Consider the following 22,575-nt stretch of genomic DNA (forward strand, 5'->3'; position numbering starts at 1 on the left):
TGTTGTGGGCTCTTTTATATATAAATTCATTTGTTTTTATGTCTTTTATTTATCGAATACTTTTGTGAAAGCGATCACATGAGCCGTACAGAAATATAAATTAATAAAACTGAAACTAATTTTAATTTGCATTGATTGAATTACTCTAATTACTGGTTGGAGGATATTAATGAAAGTGATCACAAAAAACTCCAAATGTGTTTGTTGTGGGCTCTTTTACTTATAGTTTAATTAGTTTAAAGTCTTTTATTTATCGAATAACTTTAGAGAGAGAAAGGAGTAACAAGAGCCATATACAGATATGAAACGGAAATTATTTTTAATATGCATTGGTATCATTTAATCAAAATACTGTATTGAGAATATTATTGAATATGATCAACAAAAAGCTCCGACTGTGTTTCTTGTGGGCTCTTTTATTTATTTAATTATTTTTATTCGTGTACATACATATTTGATAAACTCTGACAAAAGCGGTTCCATTAATAAAAACCTTAACTGAGTTTTATATGGGCGCTATCAGATTTTTTGTCAGAATCATTGTACCTTTGTTTAGAATTAACTAATATTATTTTTATGCAGTGTAAAGATATTTTTAAATCGCAAGTGCATTATTAATTACTTCGGTACGAGGGTCGACTATAGTCAGAGGCCACAAGTGAAAGCCTACACAATTGTGAAGGGAGAGTTTTAAATTACAAACTGATATCATTACGTTCATGTAATTATAATAAATTTTAACTGCAGGGATGGGTAAATATTTCATTGTTGACGACTATAGTCGACGCTCGGCCATGTGTACGGTTTTGTGGCCGACAAGCGCTGACAACTGTGTTTGTTGTGGGCACTTCTCATTTCTGGGCGCGTTTGTAATTCAAAAAGGTTTAAGAAAGTTTCCATTACGAGTTTAATTCAATTTTAGTTACTACATTGAGTATAGAATACTATGTAGAAAATATAACCTTATACCATGTGAATATAAGTGAGAGATATCACATCTTAGTCTCATAAGTAATTTGATATGTGTTTAATGCGATCAACATACGTTTCGCTTATCCCGCTGTCTGTGTATATATTTTTTGCTGACCATCTTAATGTCGTTGTGTAATCATCAACATTGTCCGTCTGTGTACAATGCAATTACGAATGCAACTTAGCTGCATCTTAACCGGCGCCATTTTGTCATTTTCCCGACTTTATAATTGTCTTGCATAAATTAACATTGAGAATAGGTTTACGAAGAGCCAGGTAATGGTGGAATGACGATTGGATTGTAAACTCAATATACAGGAACAAATACACACACACACACACACCAAATATATATGTATATATATTTGTTCGTGTATATTTAGTTTACAAATCTATCGTCATTCCATCATCACCTTATTTGTTTATATATATACTAGCAGGTCCCGCAAACGTTGTTTTGCAAAAAAATTAAAGTTTTTAATTAACAAATGTAAGATAAGGGTTGATCGTAGAGGGGTGAAAATTTAGGTTTGTATGTATTTTTGTATGCTGTATCATAATAAAATAAATACCGAAAAAAATGTCTGAAAAAATTAAAAATAAAATTTAGGGGTGGACCACCCTTATCACTAAGGGGTATGGAAAATAGATAGTAGCCGATTCTCAGACATACTGAATACGCATGTAAAATTTGGTAAAAATCGGTCAAGCCGTTTCGGAGGAGTTCAAGTTCGAACATCGTGACACGAGAATTTTATATATTAGATATCTATATGTAACAGTGATGTGCAAATAAATAAATAAAATTAAATATCTCGGCTTCGATGTTAACAGCGAGAAGCTGCGTAATAGGAAGATGATTGATATGTCGTTAGCGTTTTAAAACAAGTACTCTTTGATCGTAAGGGCGAAAATCGTTTCCGCATTAAATCATACAAACGAACTATTAACCTAAAAACGTCGAACGTTTTGACTCACCCTAACAGATCGTTCAGAGGATATTTATCCTTACGTCCTTTTGTACGGCGTCGATAAATTTTCCAGGATCAATTTTAGTACTCCGTTCTTGGTAGAGATACAAGTGAAATTGTTTTATAGGCGACCTGATATTCGTCTAGTCTTTGATTGTCGTGTCTTCTCTCACATCGAACTCACTACCTACACTTGTAAATCTTACCTCAACGAATATTTTACATTTATTTTCAAAAATGATCGCTTATAACGGGATATAATTGTATGATGAGAGCATATAATATATACATACAATATATTCTTCAACCGCACAAGGATATCGATGATTCTGCTATAAATATGTGTTTACATATATACTTTTTTAACATAAACATATACCTACTTTCTACTTATATTATATTGTCTTTTTCATTTGTGTAGTTTTTAGATATACTTACAATTGTTATTAGAAGAACATCTTGTTTTGGTTACACATACAAAAACACATACTTTTGCTATACAAAGTGATTGCTCTGAAATATGTTACATTAATTAAATGCTTCAATTGAAATGCGTATAAAGCCTACAGGGAGAGATATAAACAATATTTTTTTTACTATATTATCGTTAAGATAGTTATAATTTTTAAAACAATTGATTTTTGAATATGGTGTACCGTATGTTACATTGAAATAGTACCAACATTCTTTAAGATCTTTATATCTAGATATCTTTTTAAATAAAGCCGCGAACTATCTAGCTTTTAAAACATTGAATAGCAACATTGCTATTATTCATAATAAAAAGCTATAATTTATATTTATAAAGCTATTTTGCCTGATATATAATTTTAAATCTTATGGTTATGTGATTAAGTACATATTTATGTAACACTAATATAAATCTGTCAATAGCTGACATGTTACAATCAAAACAAGTTAACACTGATTCAAACTGTTATTTATGAGGTATTGTATTAGAAACAATGGTATTTGATGTCCCATTACGTGAATACGTTTAGATATTTACTATGAAGTAGAAAGCCTTAAGTGAGAATAAGAAATTTCGATTGTTATAAATAGCAGTCTCCCGCCGGCTTTGCGTGGTTTAAAAGCTAGAAAAAAAGCTATTTTTAAAAAAAAAGCTATATTTAACACGCACTGTTTTATGAGTATACTTTCATAAAATCCATTTTTATAAATTTTTAAACTGTCGAAATAATATTCTAGCAAATTTTAACATGTTTACAGCTACATTTGAAGGGTAAAATTTCATAAAATCCTTTTTTAGCTGATCTTTAAATGAATGAATATTTTCACTTAATTTCAAGGGCATCTCAGGGTCCCTTACGTCAAGTAGTCGTGCAAAATACGTTCGATATGGCCCCGAAATCAGGCTTGTCAGTGTATGAAATACTAAATCTATGATAACAAATGAAAATTGAATGTTATATATATCTACAAAGCTGACATTACTCAATAACTCTTCGCAGACTATTTTCTCAATTATATATAACACCGTTATATTTTTGAATCACGCTGTATATCGTCTTCGCCATAAAAGGGACAATAAATTATTTATTCAGGTGTAATTTACAATGGAATTACGATGTACATAAACAAGAGAGGTATCGCCGCCTTCAATTATGTAAAACTTCCATCGATGTTAATGTCTAATTGCGAAAGATTACAACGTATACATGATGTTCCGTTATCTCTTAGATAATATTATCATTATTAGATTTATATTAGAGTTTACAATAAATCTTGTGAATTTAAAAGAATATATTTGTCGTGCAATTAGCTAAATGAACTAAGTTTAATTATCTGGCGTAGAAAATAAGATTATTTTTTAAGTAATTCGTATAAATCTTTATAAAAAATATAATCCGAATTTCTATTCTATCGGTTTTTGCTTTCATTAAAGCTATTTGTTTAATATTACATTTTTTATTTAATATTAAAATTATAATTCTGCCATCGGACACCCGGCACTATTACGTAATATCTCCTGTATTTATGATGTAAATGAACAGGTTTGTTGTCAATGTAATTGTGTATGTAATTAAGTGAAATATTTACAACTTAATTGTGTATAAACGCTTCGAAAGTTGCCTCGTAAATGCAAAGTCAGTGATTAGAGATAAGTAAGTTATCTTACTTAATAACTTGAATGTACTTCGCTTGTAACAAATTGTATCCGGGTACTAATTTTATATACAGAAAGTTACTCACATAGATTCTGTACTGTAAATTATTGGCTTGTAGCAACTTTTAAAATGACCCAAGTGTAGACCAAACAGTGGTACACGAATTTGCATGCTCTCCCTTATATGGAAAGATAAGAGTTGACTTCGAAATAGAATTAAAAGAAAAAATCTCCAGTGGGAACATCGCTTCCCTTGTGAGAGATAACAAAAGACCCCGTAATTTCTTGCGATTCTGTAAACACACAATAGAAGTAATAAATATGACCGCGCAGACTGGCGGCCATCTTGAATCCAGACAGTTTTTGAAAGAAAGATCGCCAGCACGTCAGCTATGAATCGGTCAATATCATATCAATCATTCTGATTTCTTACTTTATTATTGTCTTATTATGTAAAGTTAGTGATTATAAAGAAAATATATCAATAATTTTGAATAATACGCAAGATAAGTTTAATTTTCAAATTTTATAACCTACCACGACCACGCCTACTTGACATAGATTATCATAAAGGCTCTGCAAAGCCTTCAAATAAAATTAATTAGATTTAGGATGAGAGAAATATAGATAAAGATAAAATGATTCATTAAAAACATTGTATCAAAAGAACGAACGAATGAATGTACGAATTATTTTCTCGGAACCCTCATCTTTTAAGTTAGAATAGTTCAACTTATTTCTACACATTCTACACTTATTTGTATACATTCTAATCTTAAGTTACAAACGTACATTGTCTATATTGAAAAATTTATAATAATAATTAAAATTACTTTCGCTGAAGAGCGTAACAAATGAAGGATATATCTTCCAAAAATTTCGTATGCCAATCTTAAAGTTCAATACAAATTACTTTGAAATTTATTTTTATTCGCAGGAGCATCTATAAATACGGGACAACAGCTACACTCTGTTTATTTTTGTCTGCGCGTTCCTTTCTACCGACTGTCTCGATGCGTTCACAATTCGAATCATTTTATTTTTCGAATTGTTATAAATTTACCACCAAAGTCGCGCTTCAATTATAATTATTTATTTTACACTTTTAACAAATATTTTTCTACAAATATATACGACAATCGTCTTCGTTTTAGTCCATAAACACCAATTACAAAACTTTAGTCTCCCCCTTAGATATCTATGGAATGATATATATCATAATGCTTCAATTATAATTATTTATTTTACACTTTTAACAAATATTTTTCTACAAATATATACGACAATCGTCTTCGTTTTAGTCCATAAACACCAATTACAAAACTTTAGTCTCCCCCTTAGATATCTATGGAATGATATATATCATAATGCTTCAATTATAATTATTTATTTTACACTTTTAACAAATATTTTTCTACAAATATATACGACAATCGTCTTCGTTTTAGTCCATAAACACTCATTACAAAACTTTAGTCTCCCCCTTAGATATCTATGGAATGATATATATCATAATGCTTCAATTATAATTATTTATTTTACACTTTTAACAAATATTTTTCTACAAATATATACGACAATCGTCTTCGTTTTAGTCCATAAACACTCATTACAAAACTTTAGTCTCCCCCTTAGATATCTATGGAATGATATATATCATAATGCTTCAATTACAATTATTTATTTTACACTTTTAACAAATATTTTTCTACAAATATATACGACAATCGACTTCGTTTTAGTCCATAAACACTCATTACAAAACTTTAGTCTCCCCCTTAGATATCTATGGAATGATATATATCATAATGCTTCAATTATAATTATTTATTTTACACTTTTAACAAATATTTTTCTACAAATATATACGACAATCGTCTTCGTTTTAGTCCATAAACACTCATTACAAAACTTTAGTCTCCCCCTTAGATATCTATGGAATGATATATATCATAATGCTTCAATTATAATTATTTATTTTACACTTTTAACAAATATTTTTCTACAAATATATACGACAATCGTCTTCGTTTTAGTCCATAAACACTCATTACAAAACTTTAGTCTCCCCCTAAGATATCTATGGAGGAATATATCATAATCACAACGCTTGGTAGGCGGTTTGGTGATGGCAGTGTGATATTATGGTACGCAGAGGATGCTGCTATATACCCTGGAAACTAGTATACGTGCTGTGGCAATTCTATACAATTAATGCACAAAGTTTGAATTATATATAAGACTCTACCACGAGAATGGAACCCGCGACCTATAATCACAAGTCAATCTATACCTCTGGGATACCTTTACAATTTAACATCTTTATCTAATATATAAAATTCGCATGTCAAGGTGTTCGAACTTGAAATCCTCTGAAAAGGCTTGACCGATTTTCACCAAATTTTATATGCGTATTTAGTAGGTCTGAGAATCGGTTACTATCTATTTTTCATACCCCTAAGTGATAAGGGTTGTTCACCCTTAAAAAATTTTTTTTATTTTTTTGACGAAATTTTTTGTTTTTATTTCACCCCTCTACGATCAACCCTTATTTTTAAATTGAAAATTAAAAATATTTTTTTTTGCAAAACAACGTTTGCGGGATCAGCTAGTATATATAAAACACCTTATGTTCTAATGTTTCTGTGTAAAGTAGTGCGTAATAAAATTGTATTATCGATGATAGCACTTGTCTATTTAACTATATATTTGTTTCTTTTTGTCATAGATAAAATATAGTGTGGTAGTAGTTAAGCATTTATGGTGATTTATCTTAAAATATTTCCAACTTAACTCGAAAGGCCTCTTGGAGATCTGGAACCATTACACTATACACTATACCGTTTTTACAGACTGATGATGGTAATTTGGAGTAGGTATGAGGAAGTGGTCGCAAGAAACGTAGTTTTATAAACTAGATATTGTTCTCTAAGAAAGTCGTCTGTCCAAGCCAGTAGGCATAGCGCTCCGATGTGAATTATTAGAGCACTTAGTATTAGTTATTATTTTGTTGGGTGTTTCAAAGGCATTTCATGCTACATAACATTACGAGACTCGAGGGCTAAAAAGCGAAGTGGTTATCCTTGTCCGTGGAACAACAGACACCATAGAGCTGTACAAATGTCCACCACGCGGCGACAGCAATATCACGTCACACACGTGCGTGTATAACACGGACGAGACTCAAGATGCGATTGCAAGGTTCATCGATGTGGCGAATACGACCACCACCGCGCAGACACTGGCGCACAACCTGAGGATAGCAATGAGGAAGTGGTCGCAATAAATTTAATGATAAAAACTGGATATTGTTAGGGTGTCGTTAAAATAGATTAGGAGAATAAACACTGCAACATATGTGAAAAAAAAAAACATTTCGTAAATAATGAACGTGAACGTAAAAACAAAGGCACGGGCGCTAATATCTGTGGAACATGGATTCTTATAAAAAAAACTATACCGGATTGGTGAACACACAAACTCTTCAGTCAAATAGGAGGACATATCGTGTGACTAAGAAAGAGAGATGTCTCGCATCTCAGTTTGGATCCCAACGTTGGGTCTCATATAACCGACACTGAAATATTAAATTTTTGATATATTCTCGTGCTCTCTCGTATCTTTTAAAAAACAATTTCGTTCGAAATTACTGAGTACATACAATGCAATTTAAACCATAATATAAATATATAAACAAACATAATATATATATAAAAACTATAGTCTTTGATCCCTGTTTAGTAATGTTTTTATTTGTTTTTTTATTGTTTGACTATAAATCATTATATGTTCTCAGTGAGATAGTTATAAGGTAACAATCGTAACTAATTTTATATTTCTAAGCTTCTAAGTTTGTACTTTCTTACTGCCTTTTGTTACTGTATATCTCCAATAAAGTAAATAAATAAATAATTCAATAGGATATACTAATAACTGTTACAAGAAGAGTAAGGACTGTATTCGATCTATTACTTTCTCTCTCTGGTCGTATTATATTTTAAATTTGTTGCCTCTTGTGCTTTTATTTAGACCTTTTTGCTCCAAACAGATTATTGGAAATATTATATCTTACGTTATTATCAAATGTTGTCCACAGGTGCGTTAATAGGAGGCATCTTAGGCGGTATGGCAATGCGACTAGGACGAAGAACGATTCTGCTGGCAGCTGCTCTACCGTACACCTTGGCATGGCTGGCGACGGCACTGTCCACCAGCGTGGACATGATCTCCGCCACCTCCTTCTGCGGCGGGATGCTCGTCTGCTGCATTACCATGATCACTCAGGTATATCTATCAATATATTCAAATTTAGAAATTCCATATTTAAATCAACTCATCTTTTTGGCCACTGTATGTATAACAGGGGTGTCAAACAAGAACGAGAAACAAATGATCTTAATTTAGACTAGTAGTTTAGTAGTTTATGATATCTTAGGGGGGCCGGAAAGTAATGTCGTTTCTATCGACATATTTTACAGAAAAAACTGATTGATTTGTTACCGCTCCGGCATTGTATACTAGACGGCAAAAGGTTGTTGATAACGAAGTTGAATATATTGTTGATTAGAAATAAATACTTGTTAAAAATGTAATCGCGTGAATTTAACTTAAAGCGACATTACTATCCGGTCTCCCATTATTATTACGTCTGCAATCTTTACATCTTTCCTATTTCTGAACAAATTTTATTGGTTCAGACCACTTTATAATTGCTCCAATGGATTGATATCCGGGCCGCAAAAATGGCACCCCTGATGTATGACATTATAATACAAAACACTCCCTTGCAATGTATCTAAATTATCTTTGTAATAATCCTATTATAGTGTAAAAGGACTTTTCCAAAAATTCCAAAAAAAATGTCTAAATCACCCAAAGATATCTATGGGGATATACTATAATTTCCACACTTACCATGTAGGTTGGTGATCACAGTATGCCCATCACCTTTAAATTCTTTTTATAGGTAGTGGCAATCCTATATAATTATTGCACAAAGTGTGAATTATGTAAGATTGTATCCCGGGAAATGAACCTGCGGTCTACGATCACAAATCCAAATTCTAAGCCGCTACAACACCAACAACACCTCTGGAAGGTTGTGTAGATGAATAATTTTCCAATGTGGATATACTATTACACGATATTGGACTTACAATTTTGTATGCAATTAATCGACAATGTCTACTCTCCCTTTGTAAGGCAGCGTACATAGAGCTAATAACTTTTAGACAGACCTTCATTTTCTTTATCTATATACATACAAGAATTGCTCGTGCATATATCTCCTTCAACCAAAAGCCTTTGTGGCCGAAAGTATCTCTAATGGTAGCCACGAGCCGGTAGACGTGGTGTGGGCGGGCGGGCGGTCCCTAGGTGGACCAACGACATAGTTAGGGTCACGGGAAGTAGCTGAATCTGGGCAGCACAAGAACGATAAGGAGAGAGAAGAAGGCATATGCATTGTAATGGGATCCGACAGCTGAAAAGAAGAAGATATACTTTCAACAGCCGTGGTATCCTCGCGGTAGAGGACTGAGCCTTGGGATCCTGGGTAGCGAGTTCGATTCCATGGATATAATCTTATATAATTCAGGTTTTGTACATTAGTTATATAGAATTGCCACTGCTCAAAAACTAGTTTAAACATGATGAGCGGCAGCGTTTTCTTCGTACCATAATACCGCACTGCAATCGCCAACCTTCCAGCTAAGTTTGGCGATTATAGCACATCCCTCCCTAAATCCGCCTAAGATATGCAGACGACATTGCTGTGTATCCTCTGTAAACTTGTTTGTAACGTGAATTATATAAGATTGCATATCAGGAATCGAACCCGCGACCTCAGTGCCGCTGAGCTACCACTGTTTAAGTTTGTACTAATTTGTATGAAAACTGAAGTACTTTGATACATAGGAATATTAAATTCCAATAGATAGACTTAGAAAAACTGGTTCGCATGTACACACGTCTAACAGATGGTAATAGTGAACTATGTTCCCGTGACATACGGGCACATCGAATAACAAGAAAAGTAATAAATGTGTTTGATTGTCTTGACTCTCACTGCAGCTTAAACGGCATTTCTAGATCCTGCGGGTTTTCTTTATATTGGCTCCCATTATTGGAGGCCTTTCTTACCCCTATTTTTGGGAAGAACAGGGTCGTTTTATTTTATTTAATCATTTTTTCATATTACTTTTGTTCGCGCGCTTTCTTCTTATAATTTTTCGAAGTTCATCTCTCTTTCCATATTTTTTCTGCCTTTCTCTTTCATTCGATATCATTCATTCCCCAGTTTTACAATCTTTTATTTTATTTTAAACATTTTGTTCTATTTACATTTCATTTTTATTTTGTTTTATTTGCTATTTTATTGTTTACACTTATTCTTATTTTTACTTTCTACTGATTGCTTTTTCTGCAATATTCCTGCAAAGTCGTCCTCCTTTATTAGCGAGGCCATTAACTCCTCGCAGATCTTCATGCCTAACCGGCATTCGGAGTCGACCCGGAGTCCTCCGAATGTGGGACTATGAGCTACCAGGTGGACCACGGTCTGGTCCACGTCCGGTTCACAGAAGCACGAGGGGTCCTCCTTGAGCTTAAATTAGTGAAGGTACTCTGAAAACCCCCCGTGCTCCGTGAAGAGCTGGACCAAAACTGCGCCCAGCTCGCTACTGCGGAGCACGCGATTGGCTGAAACGGCATTCGGCTGAGATTCTGCGGGTTTAAGGTGGCAGAGCGTAGAATGAGCCTAGCGTAAGACCTCTTTCAAAGTAGCAAAGCTCATGGACACCCAGGACAGCATTTGTTCGGGCCGCTACCTGTTAATATTTTACCAGATTGGAAAGCTGTCGAGCTTCTAGATCCCTTCGATAAATGCTTAATGGAGTGACTTCCTGCAAGGTCCCTTGGTAACTCGAGCACGTGTCTCATGACTCAGGACAGTGCGATGTTTGAATGTACATGATGTGATCGTATTGTAGATGGCGACACCGACAATTATTTCTGTATTGACGGTAGAGTAAAATTAATGAGTTGATTCCAGTTCAAGGATCTGGGCGATTGTTAGCAGTTCTATGTCAACATGCAGGTGTCGATTGCATAACTACCACGGATCAACTGTTACCCTACCTATGAATCCTATCTGTAGGACCTGGAATGTATGAATGGCAAAAAATTTAGAAATTTTAATGATACCGCTTATTTTTTTCCTATAGTACATGATTTCTTTTTTCTATTACTACTTTTTTATTGTACAAAAAGGATTTAAATAAAACTATACGAAAGAAAAATATAATTTAAAAAGATTTTAGTTGCGTGTTCGTCAACCGCGACGGCCGTGTGTCACGGCCGGTAGCAGTGAACTATGAACAAATGGTAACTGTCGAACCGCGCTATAAGTGGACCCTTTTGCGGTGCACTGTGTTCTCACGGCGACACAAAAACGTGAAAGCGGCTTGTGTTTTGTGCAAGTACTCTGAACCCACTGTACGGATGTAAACTCTGTAACGGTCTGATGGAATGTACAGATGATTTTGACTTTAATTGCTATCTGTTTTAAAGGCTATTATCCTTAGTTTGTAACCTCAATTAGTTAGATGGGCAATGAAGGTTTTTCCGGTGCTATGGTAAAAGCCAAGTCCATACCATCACTCTCCTATATCACAGTTATAACATAATATTTGAACAATTGCCTGACATCGATATCTTTCGCGGCTATTACAGAGTGTTTAGACGCCATCTTAATAATTCACTGTATTCATAACATATTATTAAGAACACAGCCTTAAAGGTTGCGCGGTGCAGTAAACATTTTCAAATTAAAAGCTGTTTTAGTGTCAAAAGTCGTAAGCCAGATATTTCTTACGTGCGATCACTTTTCTCTTCTATCTTTTTTTGATTTGACACGGTCTTATCTTTCTACAATTTCTCATAAAGTACTTTTTATTATTTTGTCACCTATAAAGGAACACATAGCAGAACCATTATATATATATATATATATATATCTTCCTTCAAGACCTTCTTCGATTTAGTTTTTATCTATTCGATCAGAATAACGCCTCCGTATATGCCTTTTTATTTTGTTAAATAGTCAAAAGTTGCACGGAGCCAAATTAAGTGAATACGGTGGTTGCGGAAGACAAGTGTCAAGTTTTTGACTTTTTTTCCAAAAAAAAAAAAATGAGCTTTTTTGGCATCAATCTAGACTTGACGTGTTAGGGACACAAAAAATCCTTCAAAATCGTTTGGACTGTGCCAAATGCTATTCCTAATTTTTTTTTATATATATATATACATATGTGTAAACAGTTTTTGATATATAAATTATAATATAAACCATGTCAACATCAACTGAGCATTTTTAAATGTTAAAATCAGGTTTGTTGACACAATTGTTGATTTTCTGGCCTCACAAAGACAGTCAATAACGTTAAAATACGATTCAAAAGTACTTGAATTTGTACTTGAAACAAATTTAAACCTTTATTTCCTATGCAGACCGTGTCTATAAGTTTGTATGTCTATAATCTCTGCATACATGGCTAGTTTAAATTAAAATGCCATCCGCAATAGCCAACCTCTCTCGGAATACGAATGAGTAAATGAGAGAAAAAATCTGAAACAAAGAAGTTACGATAAAAGAGTAAAAACAATCCGGATAATAGATATCGCCCACTCAATGGTAGGCTTCTATTGTATACTTTATTCTTTACATTTTAATATGAATTCTTAAAGCCTTTGTCTGTAAGATCTTTACAAGCAAATTACATTGTCTTTTTCTTAAGAATCGACACAGGGAAATCTGAATCGAAGTCATCAAAGCCTTCATTTTCTCCTCTTTAAAACTATTGTAGTTTCTTCGGTAGAGTTTAAAGAAGCCTTCAATAATATTCCTTGAACTTAGCGAAATATGATTTAGTACTGTGATCAAAAAGCAAGGTGAATTTATTAATATAAAATATAAATATAAATTCTTTATTTATTCTTCCGAATCGATTTCATCACCTTCAAAGTAAACAACATTGACAACGATTTATCCAGTTCTAGAATCAGCCGGAATTGTCTTTTTGCAGTATAGTCTTCAAGACCTTTAAATATTTAATGGAATCAATCGTTATTTAGCGAAAGTCCATCCTAAGTAAGAAAAGGACTAATATTTAGCCACTTCCGCACCTGCAGTGGTAGTCGTGCAACAAAAACCTTTCGATGGAGATGAGAGAGGCATGAAAAATAAAGCTGTTTAGCATGTACGTACACACAAATATATACATGTATATACATATACAGATGTATGTATATATATATATATGTGTGTATATATTTATGTAGAAAAGGTATACAAGTTTGGGTTATTATTTCACTTTGTATTACATTCAACAAAGAGTTCGTAGAATGTCTATTCTTCTCATTTATTCTCTTTGTTGTTCTTTTTTTTAAATACAAGAGCATTGTTACATCTTGTTGTGGTAGTACCGTGAATAATTGGACCGATTGGTCCGCCACGCGATGTTTCAATAGCCATCCGTCTTTTCATTTGTTCGACGTACCGACAAAAATATTTATTTTCTGTATAAGCAAGCGTTTATTGGAAATAATTGGTGTATTGTTTATACTTTAAGATGTTTAACATAATAATTGTAATAGTGTCAGATAAAAATGTTAGTATAAAATATATAGTAGTTTGTTTTTGCGGAACAAAATAGGTTCGTTATTTTGTTTCTAAAACTGCGAGGCAGCGTTTTTGCGCTGCAAGTTTCAGTATGTCTTTACCGCTCAATGGAAGTGAACATGGCCTAACCTCACATATATAATACTTTATAACACGACATTCTGAAAATAACTTTTTATCGTATTAATACATGATTATTAAAAACGAACCATTTAAAAAGCTGTTTTTACTCGGATGTTGATTCTAATGCTTCTAATTTTGAGGATTTTGAAAGAGCAGACACGAGTAGTGATGATTGTATTATTATAACTAATTAAAGAAAATGATAATTTTAATATAAAGAATAAAACAATTTATGTTTATTGTTTATTTATAATGCGAAAATAATTATTCACATTGATATTTGTCTTTATGGGAGTATTTGATTTGATCCGAATCCAGATTTGTCCAAAATACCGCAATGTCTAAATCGAAGGTCTTTGACTTATGTGTATTTCAAGTGATGACGAACAGATCTAAGAGGTGATTATTAACGATAGGCGTGATAAGACTTAACGTCAATGGAGAGAGCTATGCTCGGAATATCTCTGCGAGGTTAGTTCAGAAATGGGTAGATCCGTAGAAGAATTGATATCACTGGCTTAGTTCGGAGAATTGCTCATCTCTAATGGCAGCTGAGCTGTTCAAGCTAAAAGGTTGTCGAGTGGTGATCACGAGTTGATAAGCGTGGCTATCACTAGGTGGACTGTATCGACAAAATCCATGGATGCGGGCAACGTAAAACTAGTCATGGTGGCGATCTTTAGGAGAAGCCTATTCCTTAAAGTAGAAGTCTTTCGGCCTATTCCTTAAAGTAGAAGTCTATCGGCCTATTCCTTAAAGTAGAAGTATGTCGGCCTATTCCTTAAAGTAGAAGTATGTCGGCCTATTTCTTAAAGTAGAAGTCTATCGGCCTATTCCTTAAAGTAGAAGTCTATCGACCCATTCCTTAAAGTAGAAGTAAATCGACCTATAACTTAAAGTAGAAGTCTATCGGCTTAAAAGAAGAAGAAGAGGAACTCAACGTCTTTCGACGACCTTAACAATTTCATCTGTTTACCTTGTAAAGTATTTTGTAAAGAAAAATAATTTAATTTTCGCAATTCATATATTAATAGACAATTTCTTTGCCCACAGGTATATATCACAGAGATAGCCATCCCTGAAATAAGAGGATGTCTCAGTTCCGTCTCCAAAATCCTGAGCCAAATTGGTATCCTCATCTCCTACTCATTAGGAGCGTACCTCAACTGGCAGCAACTGGCTCTGGTTGTAGCAGCTGCACCGGTACTACTCTTCTTGGCTCTGCTGTTCATCCCTGAAACTCCTTCTTCTCTTTTCCTTCGAGGGAAAGAAGAAGAAGCAGCGGACTCCTTGCAGTGGCTTCGCGGCCCTGATGCAGATATCCGACAGGAGTTGGCTACGATTAGAACAAACATTCTTGCTAGTAAACAGTACAATAATGGAAGAGCTGGAAAATTAAAAGTACTCCTATCCAAGAGATTAACAAGACCTGTTCTAATAACGTGTGGGCTGATGTTCTTCCAGAGGTTCACTGGTGCCCATGTGTTTAGCTTCTACGCCGTTCCAATGTTCAAGAAGACGTTTCGGATGATGAATCCTCATGGAGGAGCCATAGCCACAAGTGCTGTTCAGCTTCTGGCCTCATGTCTGTCCGGAATGCTTATTGATAACGTCGGGAGACTTCCTCTGCTTATGATAAGCGGTGTGATGATGTCAATTGCTCTGGCTGGTTACGGATCTTACGCATATTATATGGCAATATTCATGAATTCAACAGACTTAACCCAAACTGAACCAGGAGCATATGACTGGATACCTCTAATTTGCGTTCTGACATTTACAATTGCGTTCTCTCTCGGCATCAGCCCCATATCCTCGCTGCTGATTGGAGAACTCTTCCCCCTGGAATACAGAAGTACTGGCAGCGCGTTAGCGACAAGTTTTAGCCACCTCTGTGGTTTCGTAAACGTAAAAACAGCAGCCGATATTCAAGACCATATAGGACTATATGGTCTCTTTTGGTTGTACGCGGGAATATCAGTTCTATGTCTATTATTTGTAGTTCTCTTTGTCCCCGAGACCAAAGGCCGGGAGATCGACGAAATGGACCCTAAATATGTAGAGTCTTTGTGTATAAATCGATAGTATTGAAGAGAGGATAGGTGTGATGCATGCAATAGACTGATTCTTGTACGTTAAAGATTTACGTGTTTCTGAACGGTGTTGAAAGAATGTATGACCTGTACAGTCAGGAACGTTTTTATACAGTATTATTTGTTATTTAGATAAGTAGGTGTTTTAATATTCAGTGCCTTAAGATGAAATTGGTGATGTCCCTTTAACGATATATTCGGGATAAGATCAGAGATTTTTAAACCTTTATGGATTTTCAAAAAAATATTTCATATTTGGTTTACATAAATATAGAAGCCATACATCTACATTAGAATTTTCTAAGCCCACTTGTGGGCGATATCACCTTTATTGAGAATCTAGATTTTAAATTATTAAAAAGCAATTTTACGTTATTGAAATAAATTTTTAATGTTGACTTCGCCAAAGTAAAATGAATTTTACGAAATATATATCTATAATTCTATCAATTTATTTATTGTATATATTGAATAATTATTAAATCTTTACATTTACATGTAGAATTTTATAATTGAGTATTATATTAAATGTTTCATAAATATTATAATAGAATAAAATTAACATCACAATATCTATACAAGGTGCTAAATAAGTTGTAAATAAAATGTATTTGTAAATCAATTTTAAAATCAAATAAAAAAAATTTATGTAACACTTTTGTGAACGACTGTACAAAACGAAAAATTTTTTTTATTTTTTTGGTTGAATATATATGTTTACATATAGTAAATATATATATAAAAAAGGTGCAAACTATTTAGTGGTGCTAAATGGTGGATAGTATCTTATAGTTCATATAGATATATAAATTCATAAATAATGTAAATAATATATATATAAATGAATTGTAAATAGATGTAAGTATTTATATAACGAGTCCATTATAGCGGTGTTGCCATAACCCGAGGTGTAGATGATCGATGAATGTATTTTTAATCTGTGTACTTAAAGAAAAGTGATTTTAAGTGTATAATAAAACTTTTGATGTAATATCGCATTTTTTTTCAAACCTAAACTTTACTAATGGAGAAGAATTTCCTATAGAATTGGTAGGAACATTCCTATGTACATCTTTTTCGTATGAGTTTAACTATGCCTGATCACTTTGCGAGATAGTGATGTACAGTACCCGGCAATAAATATTGCACATCGACTTTTAGAAAGAGACAATCGTCTAATTTGGGCTTCGTAGAGCGTTATCTCTGTCGCACGACTGCCAAAACGTCAGATAGGTAGTGTGTATTATCGTGATTAAATATTAAAAATTACTTTAAGAGAGTTAAACTATTTTCAAAAACTAATTCTAGTAACTAACTCGGAGTATAGCTGCGAGAGTCGAAAATGAGGATATCCGCAGAAGAAACAAGTCATCATCAATCATTACAGTCGAGGCAATGGGCAGGGTACACTACTCGTGAAACTGATGATGGTTTTTTTAAGGCCGCCGCTATTGAGGGCGTCTCGCATTCCTATCTTATTTTTGGGTATATAAAAGTCCCCTATCACTTTTATTAGGTTTGTAAGAAAAGGACCAATATTTAGCCACTTCCGCACATGCAGTGGTAGTCGTGCAACAAAGCGCACCGCCCGCCAGCCCGCTGATAATGCGTATGCGGCAAACAATGCGAATTACACCACTGCCACCGTTAAATCACACAACACATGTTTCACCCCTCCACGGGGCATCTTCAGGAGTTATGTTACACCGATTAGTGCCAAACACAGAGCTGGCGGTGCACTTTGTTGCACGACTACCACTGCATGTGCGGAAGTGGCTAAATATTGGTCCTTTTCTTACTTAGGATGGACTTCCGCAAAATAACGCCTGATTCTATTTTATTAAGTTTCTCACTTTTATTTCCGCGCTCTTTCATTCATCTCATGTTCTTTCGTACTTTTCCTTTCTTTCTAGCATTCTTTTTTATTCGATCCTTTCATTCCTCACCTCGTTCCTCGACTTTACATTTCTTAATTTTTGTTATAATTATATTACACATTTTGTTCTATTTACATTAGTTTTTATTTTACATTATTTGCAATTTTATTATTTACATTTATTTTTACAATTCAACTTTTGTTTCTATTTATTACTTTTGCAGCGATTTCCCTGCAATATTGTCTTCCCTTCGTCATTTATTAGCTATATATATATATATATATATATATATATATATATATATATATATATATATATATATATATATATATATATATAGTAGCGTAGCGTAGCAGTATTTGTAGAAGGAATACATTTTAGTAAAGGTCTAAACTTAACTAAACTGTGCCTTAGTTTGTTGTGGGCGCTTCTCAAATTAGGGCACTTTTGTAAATCACGTACCATCAAGTTGAAAGACGCCGTTATAAGGAAGTTGAATCTGATTGAAGTTTCAATCAAATTGGAATGCTCTGACATTCATATGATAACTACGTATGATCCAATGTAAATGATATGTATAAATGAAATATCAAACAATTGTCATTCAAGTGAAATTCTCCCATCGCCTTTATTCAGTTCACAATTACTGTGACCACGTTGTTGAATAAACAGGATGTTCAAAACATTGTTCGTGTGCTGTCGGAGCGTTCGAACTTAACAATTAGAACTAAAGAAATAATATATAAGGTTCCTAATTCCTTTCAGTGAGACCGTTAAAAACCTTGGCAAACATTTCGATAAACTGCTTTCAAGGGGTCCACAGGTTCGGGAAATAAGCCGTAAACTATTTGCATTTGCAGGTTCTTTGCGACGTCTTACCTACTTTTTACCTACTACTAATAAAATTTCTCTTGCACAGTCACTTCTACCCATCCTTGATTGATGCAGATGTCAACAATCTAGATCTCACTGAAAAACAACTAAATAAACTTGAACGCCTTCAAAACTTCTGCATTCGTTTCATATTTGGACTCCGAAAATATGATCACATTTAAGAATTTCGCGCTAAGCTCAATTGGTTACACATAAGGCTTCGCCGAAATGCCCACATCCTTTGTCTACTCTATAATATTAAATATTTTATAGCCAAAATTTCTGTATTCACATGCACCAAGATTATTTACAATTTACATGATACTAACGCAACGCAGCGACCACATCAAAGATGGCGTCCGAATTCAAACCGGCGTTCGAATTTCGAATTCGAACGTTCGAGAATGATTTGACATAAAAATATTGTGGCCGTAGTAGCCAGCAACTGCAATACGGAGCGTAAACGTTACAAATCCTTATAATGTTTTTATATAAACAACGATATACATAATGTATATTATAAATGGCATATAAGCTTGTTGTAGCTTTATCTTTAAACCACAAAGTAAATCTCTTGTAGGCGATTACTTATTTATTTCATATTTAAAAAGTAAATAAAGTGATAACTTTGAATTACGATCATTTTTTTTGTAATTCTACTCAATTTATTTTGTTTTTTCTCTGATGATGTTAGCGCTGTTAGCCCTGAGGCTTTTACAGCTTCATCGGTACTGAGTTCACGGAGCGAAAGGGTCCATGAAATAGATAACTACAATATATAAATGACTTCTGCATTTATAAATACGGATAATAAATATAGTTGAAAAATAGCGCCTAGCGTTTTTTAATAGCAATATTTCGAACTGTCATATCGCTAATACTTTTTGTGAGGTAAATGAAATTACATGAATAATTCCATGTACAAATAAATTAATTTTGTTGTATTAAAGCTTCGAGAGCCTTTTAAATATAGAAACTTTATCAATACGTTCATTAGTACAAAAATAAACGTACGGCTTCAAGAGGTAAGAGTGATAAATGTACGAAGTAAAACTCGAGTGCGGTCAGGTTGTTGACCCCGGTACATTTTTACCCTTGCCTTCTTGTTTACATTGATTTTACATCCGAATGACGCAGAATACATTACAGATTCCTTATTTATTGGATGGTAGAAATTGACGTAATAGAAAGACAAAAAACGTCTGACATTTCAAAAGTAAATGACAATCTTGAAACTATATATGTTATCGCCAAATTGCTAATTCTCAAGTAGTCAAACGTCAAATAAAGAGAGAAAACGCGTCCTATTAAATACTAGAATAGAAGATGTCCCCTATTCTATTTATCAAGCGACTGCTTAGGCTGGTACGTTTGACGAATGGAATAAGAGGCATATAGAAGGAACTCTTCCCAGACGCTGTCTCCACTTATCGCGTTCCTACATTGGTTCAAACTCAGAGAAAGTTTCTCTTACATTTGTGATCTGGGTGTGGACCTGGCTGTGGTGCACTTGATCACCGGCTGTTAGGTAATTTTCACGGTAAGAGCGGAATACCAGTCTCGATTAGAAAAAGTAGAGATGGAAAACATCTCGTCACTGATGAGTAAAAAGGAGAGTCGCTAACTTTTTTTGAGTTCTTCAATAAGGTAATAGATAACAATTAAAAGCAATCAATAAATGATAAAATAGCTGTGGTATTATAAATTAAAATTAAATACGATGTAGATAGGAATAAAATAAATAAGAATTATGAATAAATTGTTAAAATCATAATAAAAATAATAAATAAAATAAGACGAAGTAGTGGTATTATCAGCTCTGAAATATCATGTGTGTTGATATCTCTATCTCCGTCAGCCTTGTCTGTTTTCTGTGTTTACATATTTGTAGACCGCCCAGCTTTTAAGGCGCTATTACTAGATATCCGCTTAACATTTGACTTAAGGAAAGTCGGTACGAAGAATGCCTTCTATAACTGAAGTAAGAAAAGGACCAATATTTAGCCACTTCCGCACATGCAGTGGTTGTCGCATCTTCAGGAGTTATGTTACACCGATTAGTGCCAAACACAGAGTGTTTCTGAAGATGCCTCGAGGAGGGGTGAAACACGTGTTGAGTGATTTGACGGTGGCAGTTGTGTAATTGGCTGGCGGGCGGTGCACTTTGTTGCACGACTACCACTGCATGTGCGGAAGTGGCTAAATATTGGTCCTTTTCTTACTTAGGATGGACTTCGGCAAGGTAACGCCTGATTCCATTAAATATTCTATATCTGAATATAGCTGGTACGTATACGTAGACTCATATGAATTGGGTGTGTGTGTAAAGAAAACATATCTCTCCGACACTACTGAATAAACAAAAGAAAAAATAAAAAATGTATAAAAAGGTTCCCAAATGTCTTTTCATTGTGCGAATTGAAAAAAATAATATTTCATTGTTATGCCTAAAGTAATATTTAATTTATAATAACATTCTTTATTATACACGCTAGGATTCAATTAAATAGTTTCATGAGAATAAACGAAAAAAGTACAATGGTCGCTTTTATCACGAGGCAATCTCTTACAGACAACCATAGTATGTAAACTGCAGGAGTATAAATAATGGTTGGTTAATATGTACAAAACATACATACATAAAATTACATAATCATACATATAATAAATATAATACAATAATAAATAAAAACATCAAACTGACTTGAATCGCACTTGCATCAGAAACATTAGAGAAACAGAGAAAGAAAAAGTAACGAATAAAACGATTAAGAATCAATGTTCTAGTACAGGGGTGAGCAACCTTTTTTGGTCGGAGGACCGCAGTTTCAAAAACAGTGGGCCATGAAAAAAAATTAAGTATATATTCAAGGTTCAAACCATGTTCCAAACGTAATTTATATTCGTAATCAACTGATTTACAACTAATTAGAACTTTAATTATCTTTAAAGCCTTGATTCTAGCATTCATAAAAAAATTTAAAAAAAAAAATTTACTTACCTCGAGGGCCGCATGCGGCCCGCGGGCCGCTGGTTGTTCATCCCTGTCCTAGTAAATAGGTTGTAACTATTTTCTTAAAATTAGTAAGTTAACACGTATTATATTGAACGGTAAACCATTCCACAATCGAACGGCCTGTGTGGTAAAAGATTTAGACATATACGAAGAAGAATGCACTAGGATTTGTGATTTCAGATTCTCTGATGATCTCAAAGACCTCACATGTGTATCGTGAAGGAATTGGAACCTTTGAGATAAAAAGGAGTGAGCAGATTGAAAAGAATATTAGAGTAGGTAAAGGATGTGAACATTCCTGCGAAGCCTTATGAGTAACCAATTGAGCTTAACTCGAAATTCAGAAACACGATCATCGTCGGTTATAGGAGTCCAAACCTCTTTAAATGAACAATGTCCGCGTTAGGCAGTTTTTCGACTGTAACATGTTCAATTATGCACTGTTTTTAATAGTTTGTGCACAATGGCACTGATAATATTTTTGCGCGACTTTTGATGTATAATGCATCGAGATCGGAGAACTTTTTTCGCAACTACGATTTTTCGTACACGGAGCCGCTCGAAAGCGTGACATTAGGTCCGGATGTTGTCGAGCAACCTAGACTGGATTTAACCTGAGGCAGTACTACTACTACTACTCCGCTAGCTCAGTGACCCAAAGTGGGTCTTGGCCTCCGAAGCGAGAGACTTCCACTTTCCTCTATCTTGCGCCATCGTCTGCCATTGGCTGACATTCAATTCGCGCAAGTCTGCCTCAACGCGATCGATCCAGCGATACCTGGGTCTACCCACTGGTCTTCGACCCCTTTGTTTTTCCAGGTACGCTACCTTCACGCTCCGATC

General features: G+C 34.0%; 1 protein-coding gene across 1 annotated transcript in view; it reads left to right on the forward strand.

The window, feature by feature from the left end:
- Window positions 1–16,944, forward strand: part of LOC137924561 (facilitated trehalose transporter Tret1-like) — a 109,670-nt gene extending 92,726 nt beyond the window's left edge. The window contains exons 4-5 of the mRNA XM_068767952.1: window positions 8,168–8,355; window positions 14,927–16,944. Coding sequence (XP_068624053.1) covers window positions 8,168–8,355; window positions 14,927–15,958 — 1,220 coding nt within the window. The 3' untranslated portion in view covers window positions 15,959–16,944. The remainder of the gene's footprint in view (window positions 1–8,167; window positions 8,356–14,926) is intronic.
- The last annotated feature ends 5,631 nt before the right edge of the window (window positions 16,945–22,575 follow it).

This window comes from Battus philenor, unplaced genomic scaffold (assembly GCF_028537555.1).
Source record: "Battus philenor isolate CCGP_79_NKW_IND1 unplaced genomic scaffold, ilBatPhil1.0.hap1 SCAF_24, whole genome shotgun sequence".
Classification (NCBI taxonomy): Eukaryota; Metazoa; Arthropoda; class Insecta; order Lepidoptera; family Papilionidae; genus Battus; species Battus philenor.